The sequence below is a fragment of the Oncorhynchus nerka genome, linkage group LG18 (assembly GCF_034236695.1).
Source record: "Oncorhynchus nerka isolate Pitt River linkage group LG18, Oner_Uvic_2.0, whole genome shotgun sequence".
Taxonomy (NCBI): Eukaryota; Metazoa; Chordata; class Actinopteri; order Salmoniformes; family Salmonidae; genus Oncorhynchus; species Oncorhynchus nerka.
The window spans coordinates 84,272,481-84,284,871 of NC_088413.1; the positions used below are offsets into that span (position 1 = coordinate 84,272,481).

At 42.8% G+C, this 12,391-nt stretch overlaps 1 protein-coding gene across 1 annotated transcript in view; it reads right to left on the minus strand.

The window, feature by feature from the left end:
* Nucleotides 1–1,471, minus strand: part of LOC115126475 (phospholipase B1, membrane-associated-like) — a 56,089-nt gene extending 54,618 nt beyond the window's left edge. The window contains exons 1-5 of the mRNA XM_065004466.1: nucleotides 1,346–1,471; nucleotides 1,118–1,176; nucleotides 953–1,028; nucleotides 721–779; nucleotides 499–566 (exon numbers count right to left, since the gene is read on the minus strand). Of these exons, the coding sequence (XP_064860538.1) occupies nucleotides 499–566; nucleotides 721–779; nucleotides 953–1,028; nucleotides 1,118–1,176; nucleotides 1,346–1,400 (317 nt within the window). The 5' untranslated portion in view covers nucleotides 1,401–1,471. The remainder of the gene's footprint in view (nucleotides 1–498; nucleotides 567–720; nucleotides 780–952; nucleotides 1,029–1,117; nucleotides 1,177–1,345) is intronic.
* Nucleotides 1,472–12,391: the final 10,920 nt, after the last annotated feature.

The following is a 12,391-nucleotide window of genomic DNA, read 5'->3' on the forward strand; positions in this document are numbered from 1 at the left end:
CCTCCACGTTGACTCTGTACCATAATACCCTGTATATAGCCTCCACTTGACTCTATACCGTAATAACCTGTATATAGCCTCCACGTTGACTCTATACCGTAATACCCTGTATATAGCCTCCACATTGACTCTGTACCATAATACCCTGTATATAGCCTCCACGTTGACTCTATACCGTAATACCCTGTATATAGCCTCCACTTGACTCTATACCGTAATAACCTGTATATAGCCTCCACTTGACTCTATACCGTAATAACCTGTATATAGACTTGCTTGTTATTTTACTGCTGCAGTTTCATTATATTACTTTTATTTTTTTTTATTTTTTTTTTTACTTATGTATTTTACTTAACACTTTTATTTTAATTTTATCTTAACTTCTTAATTAAAGCATTGTTGGTTAAGGGCTTGTAAGTAAGCATTTAACTGTAAGGTCATGTGACACATAACATTTGATTTGAGTTCAACTTTAATTGCTGTTGAAGTAAAAATCACCTCCATGAAACATGCCGATATTCAACAGGGACTGACAGAATGGTGGAGCCATTGGCAGCAATAGCTGTCTGCAACAGAGACACATAATTCATTCACTACATTGGCCAGAGACAATATTCACCACATTGATCATAGACAATATTCACTACATTTGTTAAGGAGGAAAGTGACATATTTACTGAGATGAATAGCTACTAATGGTGGACAGTGAATTCCACCCACCGTTAGAGAGTCCCCCAGAGCTGCTATGACTTTGATATCTGCAGCTTTCACCAACTCCACTGGAATCAAAGGACAGCAGCATTAACAACATGAAGACTGTTTGGCTGTGGTGTTCGGAAACAACTTTGGCTGGTGTGTTTTTCTCTCAGTTGAATTAAGGACCGAGTTTTGTGATTTGACTCACCCGAGGTTGAGGAGGAGAGGAAAGGACAGGAGGAGAGGAGAGACTCACCTGAGGTGGGAACCATGGGGGAGGGGCTCATGTCTGGGCAGTGAAAGACAGGGTGTATTGTGGTCGCAGGGAACTCCTGGACACCAAGACAATAATAAACATGTCTGATGAACTAGCTGATGTAGCTACGGCGATGTTTGTGGAGGATGTGTGAATCTACAGTACCTTTAGATTCTCCTTCACTTCATTCTGAGGCTGGTTGGACTCCTGCCACCTTTCGTTGCCTTGGAGAGAAATTATTAGAAAGTAAACATACATACGTACATACTGATGTGCAATTTTGTGTGCAGGTAACATTCTATGAAGGCTTTAAATAATGTGATGCTCTGTCATTTCAGGAACTTAAAGTATTGATAAATATAACGGTCTCTCTGAAAAACAACCTGTACTTACCATGAACACAAAAGCAGGCTAGTATACAGGCTGAAAACAGGGCTGTAGCAATCATGATCTGTTCCCTCCCTGGACAGTGTTTTAAATGAGCTGTTATCTGGAATCATTGACTTTGAGTGTACCTTCTCACAGCTGTATAAATAATAATAATGTGGCAAAGTCTGCCTTGCAGTCATTATTGTAGAAAGAAGCGATATGATGTTCTCAACTATATCTGATTACATAATGGTGGAAGGCACTTAGAAAATAAATGAATACCATGTAGTGAAATGCATAGATCAGACTGCTTTCAATAGGCATGGTTACTCAATATGATTCATTTCATTTCCCCATTTGTAAACTTCTGGCCCAAACCAGAAAATGATTTAATATTTTTATCATGATTTGAGGTATTTTTAACCGGGAAAGTCAGTTAAGAACAAATTCCTATTTTAAATGATTGCCTAGGGACAGTGGGGTTAACTGCCGTGTTCAAATCAAATCAAATTTGATTTGTCACATACACATGGTTAGCAGATGTTAATGCGAGTGTAGCGAAATGCTTGTGCTTCTAGTTCCGACAATGCAGTGATAACCAACAAGTAATCTAGCTAACAATTCCAAAACTATTGTCTTATACACACAAGTGTAAGGGGATAAAGAATATGTACATAAAGATATATGAATGAGTGATGGTACAGAGCAGCATACAGTAGATGGTATCGAGTACAGTATATACATATGAGATGAGTATGTAAACAAAGTGGCATAGTTAAAGTGGCTAGTGATACATGTATTACATAAAGATGCAGTAGATGATATAGAGTACAGTATATACGTATACATATGAGATGAATAATGTAGGGTATGTAAACATTACATAGCATTGTTTAAAGTGGCTAGTGATATATTTTACATCATTTCCCATCAACTCCCATTATTAAAGTGGCTGGAGTTGAGTCAGTGTGTTGGCAGCAGCCACTCAATGTTAGTGGTGGCTGTTTAACAGTCTGATGGCCTTGAGATAGAAGCTGTTTTTCAGTCTCTCGGTCCCAGCTTTGATGCACCTCTACTGACCTCGCCTTCTGGATGATAGCGGGGTGAACAGGCAGTGGTTCGGGTGGTTGATGTCCTTGATGATCTTTATTGCCTTCCTGTAACATCGGGTGGTGTAGGTGTCCTGGAGGGCAGGTAGTTTGCCCCCGGTGATGCGTTGTGCAGACCTCACTACCCTCTGGAGAGCCTTACGGTTGTGGGCGGAGCAGTTGCCGTACCAGGCGGTGATACAGCCCGCCAGGATGCTCTCGATTGTGCATCTGTAGAAGTTTGTGAGTGCTTTTGGTGACAAGCCGAATTTCTTCAGCCTCCTGAGGTTGACGAGGCGCTGCTGCGCCTTCTTCACGATGCTCTCTGTGTGGGTGGACCAATTCAGTTTGTCTGTGATGTGTATGCCGAGGAACTTAAAACTTGCTCAGAGGCAGAATGACATATTTTTACCTTGTCAGCTCGGGGATTCGATCTTGCAACATTCCGGTTACTAGGCCAACACTCTAACCCAGGGGTGTCAAACATACGGCCCGCGGGCCGGAACCGGCCCCCAAGGAGGTTCGATCAGGCCCGCAGGATAATTTGAAAGTGGAAAAAATGCATAAAAGACATGGAATTAATATTTTTAATTCACTGCAATTCATGGATTATCCGCTAAGGGGCGCACTCTTTCCATCAGAGTAGAAGACAAGCCGCATCACTGAGACAGACTGAAAACAGCAGACGGTATCAATGCGCCATCTGCTGCTTGTTACGACGTTGTTAATACCTTGGTCTCTACCTCTCCGCTACACCCTCATTAGCCAAAATGTCGTTATCCAAACGGAGAAAAGTAGATAAGGAGTGTAGAATTTTCAAAGAAAAATGGACCACGTCCTATTTATTTACAGAGATGCACGGAAAACCTTCGTGCTTGGTGTGTTTGCAACAAGTTTCGGTATTGAAGGAATATAATATTCGACGCCACTACGAGACTCATCACAGCGAAAAATATGACGGCTTGCAAGGACAACTGAGAAGAGATAAGATTAACGAATTGCTGGCGGGTCTGAGGAAACAGCAGTCAACTTTCATCCAGAGCCGAGAAGTCAGTGAAGCAGCGGTAAAAGCCAGCTACCTAATTGCTAGCGAAATAGCATTAGCATCGAAGCCGTATTCCGATGGTGACTTTGTTAAACGATGCATGATGAAGGCGGCTGAACTTGTATGTCCCGAGAAGCGACAAGCTTTTGCCAATATTAGCCTGACGAGGAATACTATAGCAGAGAGGATTTCGGAACTATCGGCAGATTTAGACAGTCAATTGAAACAGAGAGTCAAGTCATTTATTGCATTTTCCGTGGCAATTGACGAGAGCACTGACATCACAGACGTGGCCCAACTGGCCATATTTATTCGAGGAGTTGATGAGACATTGACTGTTACTGAAGAGTTTCTTGAGTTGGTGCCAATGATGGACACCACAACAGCCGAGGACATTTTCGGCTCTGTCGTTGCTGCATTGGACAGAGTTGGAGTGGACTGGTCCCGCGCTGTCAGCCTGGCTACAGACGGCGCGCCATCCATGGTCGGAAAGAAAGCAGGTGTCGCGACAAAGTTCAAAGACAAAGTACAAGCCCTTAATGGAGGAGATCGTTTCTGGACATTTCACTGTATTTTGCACCAGGAGGCATTGTGTTGCAAGTCGCTGAAAATGGACCACGTCATGGAGGTGGTTGTTCGCACTGTAAATTTCATCCGGTCCAGAGGTCTGAACCATCGTCAGTTTGACAAACTTCTCAGCGACAGCAACATTACCCACAGCCTGCCATACCACACTGAAGTGAGATGGTTAAGCCGACCACTAGGCTACCTGTCGCCCCCAATGACCCAGGTGCAGACAGTGTTGAAGAAACATACGTTTATTCTTTAAACAGGGGCAGGTAAACGACAGGTCAAGGCAAACGACAGGTCAAGGCAGGCAGGGGTCAATAATCCAGAGAGGGTGTAAGGCACCGGAACAGCAGGCGGACTCAGGGTCAGGGTCAGGCTCAGGCAGAAGTCAATAATCCAGAGAGGGTGTAAGGCACCGGAACAGCAGGCGGGCTCAGGGTCAGGTCAGGGTCAGGCAGAGGTCAATAATCCAGAGAGGGTGTAAGGCACCGGAACAGCAGGCGGGCTCAGGGTCAGGGTTAGGTCAATAATCCAGAGAGGGTGTAAGGCACCGGAACAGCAGGCGGGCTCAGGGTCAGGTCAGGGTCAGGCAGAGGTCAATAATCCAGAGAGGGTGTAAGGCACCGGAACAGCAGGCGGGCTCAGGGTCAGGCAGAGGTCGGTAATCCAGAGAGGGTGTAAGGCACCGGAATAGCAGGTGAGCTCAGGGTCAGGTTCAGGTCAGGCAGAGGTCGGTAATCCAGAGAGGGTGTAAATCACCAGAACAGCAGGCTGGGTCAGGGTCAGGGTCTGGGTCAGGTCAGGCAGGAATGGTCAAAACCAGGAAACAGGGAATATAGCAAAGACAGGTGCAACAGGAAACAACTGGTAGGTTTAAACGACATACTCATTATTATTATTCTTTACCCTGCTTAAATGATTTAATCTATGAACACGAAACCAGTTTCCAAATGTCCAGACTGCCCCAACTCGTATTGCTTGAATATCATATACTCCCAATGCATTTCAATGGCAAACAAAGGCTCATAGACATAAAAAAAGCTCACAGGCTTCAACATCAGGTTTATTACACTGCCAGTGACAAGTCTCCTTATTTATTAGGGAAACAGTGGTTAGTAATGTACATAACTGGGGAGCCACGCGATGCTGTGAAGCAAGGTGGTTCTTCCAATGGAGCCTTCTGATAAAACCCTCCCAATTTACTCAATAGAATAGTACATTTAGTATAATTGTTTGAGGGGAAATGTACTTTTATTTACTTCAACGTAGCACAATCACTGGAGCAATCGCTGGAGCAGCGCTTAACAAGGCTAGCTCTGTTGCTAGCACTTCAACAAGCATGACTTTGAAAGGGCAGAACATAGAACCCAGCTCGTTGTCGGCCTTGCAATCATCCCTACAGAAGGGCATGGAGGAAATGGGTAGAGTCAGCACCATTCTTGAATCTCTTGAATCGGATGTTTCTCAGGTCAAACAATCTCAGATGGATATGCAAGAAGATGTATCTGTCATATCACAGAGGCTAGATGAGGCAGAGCAGCTAATTGAGACAGGCGCCTCAATTTAAGAGGTCAAGGTTTGGAGGATTGCAAGCCGAGGGATTGCGGGAGACTAATTACCTCGGAGGCTCTGGGGGTGGATCTGGATGAATCTCAGGTTCAACGAGTCCACTGTTCCCTAGCACCAATACCACATGAGACTCAGCCGCCTAGATCGATCATCATCTCAGGGATCTGGAGAGAGAGAGAGTACTGGTCGCTGTAAAGGGAATGTATCGGGAGAAGAGAGAGTACTGGTCGCTGTAAAGGAAATGTATCGGGAGAAGAGAGAGTACTGGTCACTGTAAAGGAATGTATCGGGAGAAGAGAGAGTACTGGTCGCTGTAAAGGGAATGTATCGGGAGAAGAGAGAGTACTGTTCACTGTGAAGGGAATGTATCGGGAGAAGAGAGAGTACTGGTCGCTGTGAAAAGAATGTATCGGGAGAAGAGAGAGTACTGGTCACTGTGAAGGGAATGTATCGGGAGAAGAGAGAGTACTGTTCACTGTGAAGGGAATGTATCGGGAGAAGAGAGAGTACTGGTCGCTGTGAAAGGAATGTATCGGGAGAAGGGAGAGTACTGGTCACTGTGAAGGGAATGTATCGGGAGAAGAGAGAGTACTGTTCACTGTGAAGGGAATGTATCGGGAGAAGAGAGAGTACTGGTCGCTGTGAAAGGAATGTATCGGGAGAAGGGAGAGTACTGGTCACTGTGAAGGGAATGTATCGGGAGAAGAGAGAGTACTGTTCACTGTGAAGGGAATGTATCGGGAGAAGAGAGAGAGTACTGGTCGCTGTAAAGGGAATGTATCGGGAGAAGAGAGAGTACTGTTCACTGTGAAGGGAATGTATCGGGAGCAGAGAGAGGTGATCTGGAAGGGCTGCAAGCTATCATGCAATGCAAATTAATTACTTACAAATCATACAATGTGATTTTCTGGATTTTCTGGATTTACAATGTGATTTCCAGTCTCTCACAGTTGAAGTGTACCTATGATAAAAATTACAGACCTCTACATGCTTTGTAAGTAGGAAAACCTGCAAAATCGGCAGTGTATCAAATACTTGTTCTCCCCACTGTATGTTGATGTGGGACGCCGTCCTCAAACAATCTCATGGCATGCTTTTGCTGTAAAGCCTATTGTAAATCAGACAATGCCGTTCGATGAACAAGAATGTAAGCTTTCAACCGATATAAGACACTTGTACCTAAATGTTTAATATCCATCATTTTTATGATTATTTACTTGAATTGCATGCCCTCCAATTTCACCGGAAGTTGTCGAAAGGTGTCCCGCTGGCGAGAAGTCTAGACCTAAGTTAACCAGGTTAAAGATGGTATACTTGATAAAACTAGTCATTCTAAAACTGTACCAAGGGACAGAGCAGCGACACACCTATTAATGAGGGATCTGGGTCAGGTAGATATTTGGAGGCTTGTCAATCCTAGAGAGAAGGAACATATGTTTTATTCACACAACCATACATCTCATTCCAGGATAGATGACTTCCTAATTTACAAGAGTATGACAAAAGAGGTGATAGAGAGTAAAATAGGGGTTATTGATTTGACTGACCACACAACAGTGTGATTATGTATAGTAGTTGAGGTTGATATGGCTAAGGAAAGCATTAGATGGAGGATGAATGCATCCATATTTCAAGACAAAACATTTCACGTTTCACCTCAATGACGACGGCAAGTTTTTTTTAAAACAAACATTGGTTCCACTGACAAATTGAGTACAGTATGGGAGGACTAAAGCTTATGTTAGGGGCAAAATAATAGCACAGACCAGTAGAAAGAAAAGGAAAGATAGAGAGAGTTGAAAAACTAAAGTCTCAAATTAAAGAGCCAGTCACTGTTGAAACAAGTCTGTGATCTGAAGTTTCAATTACAAGAGATCTATAACAAAAAGGCTGAATATGCAATGTTTCGGCTGAGGACAAACTGACAAAGTGGTGAATTATTTTTGTAAATTATTGGCTAGACAATTGAAACAAAAAGACACCAGTTTCGTAATACCTACTTTCAAAAATGGAAGTGGGAGGTAATGACTTGGTACAAAAGATATTAACAATGTGTTTTGCGACTTTCATCCAGCTCTTTATAAGTCTGAATGTTACTGAGACCCAACATACCTTAAGGGAACATTTTGACATTCGCCATATGGTTAGTGAGAAAGTCCATATTGCAAATGTACGGTCCCTTATCAGACGTCCGAAAACGTTTGTAAAATTCGCGGACGGCGTCGGGCCGAGCGGCAGGGCCGGATCTACCGGGAAGTCATCAAACGAACTCTCTCGGACATTCGGTTTCCGTTTTATGAAATAATCAAATTTTGATTCTCTGTCCCGATAAATCCCACAAGTGGGCGAATGGAATCATATTGCAAATGTACAAAACATCACGAATCACGACGTGGCCTTATCTCCAAAACGGAAAAGACTTTGAAGACGAAACTTGGTGAGCATAGGTTTGGCATAATGGGCAGTTGGCCCCGAACAAGATGGCGTCTAGGCCTCAACGGATTTTGAGTTATGACCATTTTTCTAGGATTAAAGGTCCAAAATGAAAATAGAGCAATAATTTTTCCGCTTCACGTCAAAGTCAAGGAGCCTCCGGTGTCAATAAAAAAAGAACCAGCCATTTATCTATCGTCATTTAAGAGAAATCGTACAATGTCAAATTGGTGATGTTCAAAAATAGGTGTTTTTAAAAAAAAGTTACAGATCCAGTTGCAGCGAGTTCATACAAATCTTTTTAAAGTGTGCTGCGGAGCTCTGCGAGATTTCTGTGATTTTCTATGATTTTCTGAAATAACACACACTCACTAAACCCTCCGTAAATAAGTCAGTTCTTAACATAAAGACTTAACACTCAAAATTCTATAATTGTCTACCCCAAGGAGGATATGTGTTCACTTTCAGCTTCCTGTGTAAACCGGAAGCGCCTTAAAATGGTGTCATAGGTGCTGTTTCCAAGGGTTAAAAAGGTCAGATCTTTTCAAAACTTCATATGTGTGATTAGGCAAACCCCATGAACTGTAAGTCAGTAATTTCTCCCAACTGATGTCAAAGAAAAGCTCTCACACACACACACACACACACACACACACACACACACACACACACACACACACACACAAACACACACACACACACACACACACACACACACACACACACACACACACACACACACACACACACACACACACACACACACACACAGCAAGGATGGAGTGACAAAGTGCGGTGCTTAAAGACACACAGAGCCAGCAATGGCATTTCCATAATCTCTAGGCCGTGCCGAGTTCAACGAGATGCCCCGCTTGACCGTAGCTCGCTCTGAGTGCAGCGACCGTGGAAAAAAGTAACCCCAAAATGAAGCCTGGCCCTAAATGTCATTTGCTTTTGGGTGACAGTGAGAGAACTGTTAGGGTGAGAAGCACAATTCGACCTCAGGTACGATCCTGAGGTCCTCCCGATCTGTGCAAGCCTAACCTTGACCGTGTGGCATTAACCCTTAACAGTAAAACAGGGTTTTTTGTTCTCAGAGATTATAATGACTTCTCACCCCATAGGAATACATTGCCTGCACCCCTAAATTCAACCTGAAGCCTATGTGGGTTATGAATGCCGTATTAACCTGTCTTCGATGACAGTCCATCAGGCCACTATGAGGTCTACCTGTGTTGATTCTAAGCTTCCTGGAGCAACCGGAATTGATTAAATTCACCCTAAAAGTTTTTTGAAACACATAACCTGTCATTATGAAAATCACTGCATTCAACCCTGTGTAGATCAGTCAATTCTTAACTTAAAGACTTAAAACTCAGGATTCTGTAAGAGGCTATCTCAATCAAGACATGTGTTTACTTATAGCTTCCTGTGCCAACCGGAAGTGCCTTTAAATGCACGTGCATTTGCAATATGATTCAATAGTGAAAAAAACATCACCAAATGGACATGATGAAATCAACACAACGAGTGATGGAAAGGAGCAACTATCACTGCCCGGCCATCCTGTGTTCATCAGGCCAGTCAATTTTGCATTTCTGCAGGATGTTTGAGCATGTCAAATTCGTGATGGCAAATGGCAAAAGGACATAACATCCTGATTTGGCATTTTCAAATCTTTCATATTGCATTTGGACATTTCTTATGGCATTTGGCCCAAAAAAAGTGACTTTTGACTTTGACTTTTGACTTCCTATGAAATCATATTACAAATGGACAAAATATGCCTTATGCACAAGTAAAAAATAAAATAAAAAATTATGATAATAAAAGTTGACAAAAGTATATTCTACAGTTCTTACACATGATTAATTGACAAAAAAAATTGAAAGAATTTCGAAAAACGGCCCAGAAAGCACTTTTTTAAGGGGGTGTTGCTTTTGGATGTTGACTTGTGTTGCATTTGCAATATGAAAAACCACGGCGGAGCGCGCTCGCCACCTGTTGGATTTTTAAAGTGTTACACCTGGCATTTGCCAAATGGCATTTGCAATCAACTTTGAACGAAACGACGCCGAATTGAGTGGTATTGGACACCGTGTATATGGTTTGTCCAGTGCCAATGACTTCCCATTCATTTTCTGTCCATTTCAGGGGGGTGTTCCCTTACAAAATGTAATGCCATTCTTTATAAGATATAGCTTCGGAGGGCCAAATACAGGAGGTGGATGCTACTATACTAAAATCTGAGATAAGAACAGCCCTCACCAGGATTAGACAGCTACCCAGGTGGATGCTACTATACTAAAATCTGAGATAAGAACAGCCCTCACCAGGATTAGACAGCTACCCAGGTGGATGCTACTATACTAAAATCTGAGATAAGAACAGCATTCACCAGGATTAGACAGCTACCCAGGTGGATGCTACTATACTAAAATCTGAGATAAGAACAGCCCTCACCAGGATTAGACAGCTACCCAGGTGGATGCTACTATACTAAAATCTGAGATAAGAACAGCCCTCACCAGGATTAAACAGCTACCCAGGTGGATGCTACTATACTAAAATCTGAGATAAGAACAGCATTCACCAGGATTAGACAGCTACCCAGGTGGATGCTACTATACTAAAATCTGAGATAAGAACAGCATTCACCAGGATTAGACAGCTACCCAGGTGGATGCTACTATACTAAAATCTGAGATAAGAACAGCCCTCACCAGGATTATTAGGCTTCCCAGTTTGATGCTCTGTTACTAAAATCTGAGACAACAGCCATCACCTAAATGAAGTATGGAAAGTCACCTGGATGTCACGACCTTCGCCGAAGTCGGTCCCTCTCCTTGTTCGGGCAAGGAGAGAGACCGGCGGTCGACGTCACCGGTCTTATAGCCATCGCCACTCCACCTTTCATTTTCCATTTGTATTGTCTTGTTTTCCCGAACACCTGGTTTACATTCCCTCATCAGACTAAATGTATATTACCCTCTGTTTCCCCCATGTCTGTGTGTGGAATTGTTCTTTGTGTAGGGTGTTACGCTACAGGCTGACTTGCGCTAGGTTTGTTTATAACATAGGTTTGTTTGTTTTGTTTAATCGGCTTCATGTTACCGTGGTTGTGCTTTGTGCTGCCTCGCCTGTGCCTTTGGGCCAGGGTGGATATTAAAGCTGTTACCACCCATCTCTGCTCTCCTGTGCCTTTGGGTTAGGGTTAGTCCATGCATAGTCGAGCATCTTTTCGTGACAAAATATTGCTCTTAAAATGCTTTTCTGGTTTTTGTGAAAATGTTGCATGCTGAAAGAGAGGCATAATCCTATGCTAGGCTATCAATACTGTTACACAAATGCTTGTTTAGCTATGGTTCAAAAGCATATTTTGAAAATCTGAGATGACAGTGTTGTTAACAAAAGGCTAAGTTTGAGAGCAAATAGATTAATTTCATTTCATTTGTTATTTTCATGAATAGTTAACGTTGTGTTATGCTAATGAGCTTGCGGATAGATTTACACAATCCTGGTTACAGGTTTTTTTTCGTAGCTAAACGTGACGCAGAAAACGGAGCGATTTGTCCTAAACAAATAATCTTTCAGGAAAAACTGAACATTTGCTATCTGAGAGTCTCCTCATTGAAAACATCCAAAGTTCTTCAAAGGTAAATGATTTTATTTGAATGCTTTTCTGTTTTTTGTGAAAATGTTGCCTGCTGAATGCTAACGCTAAATGCTACGCTAAATGCTACGTTAGCTATCAATACTGTTACACAAATGCTTGTTTTGCAATGGTTGAGAAGCATATTTTGAAAATCTGAGATGACAGTGTTGTTAACAAAAGGCTAACCTTGAGAGCAAATAGATTCATTTCATTTAATTTGCGATTTTCATGAATAGTTAACGTTGCGTTATGGTAATGAGCTTGAGGCTGTAGTCACGATACCGACGCAAGAAGTTAAAGTTCTCCTGTTATCACCCATCTCTGCTCTCCTGCGCCTGACTTCCCGGCAACCAGTCACTCACCCCTTTACATTGGATTAGAAGGCTTCCCAGTTGGATGCTCCTATACTAGAATCTGAGATAAGAACAGCCATCACCTAAATGAAGTCTAGAAAGTCACCAGGATTAGACAGCTCTCCAGTTGAGTCCTGTAACAGGAATTGTGATGTATTAACTCCTTTATCAACACCTGGAACTGTGTACGCAGGAGATCTGGAACTGGAGCAGCTACACTTAATAAGGCACTCATCTCATTAATTCTCAATAAGGATAGAGACCCCACTGACCCAGGGAGTTTAAGGATAAGGATAGAGACCCCACTGACCCAGGGAGTTTAAGGATAAGGATAGAGACCCCACTGACCCAGGGAGT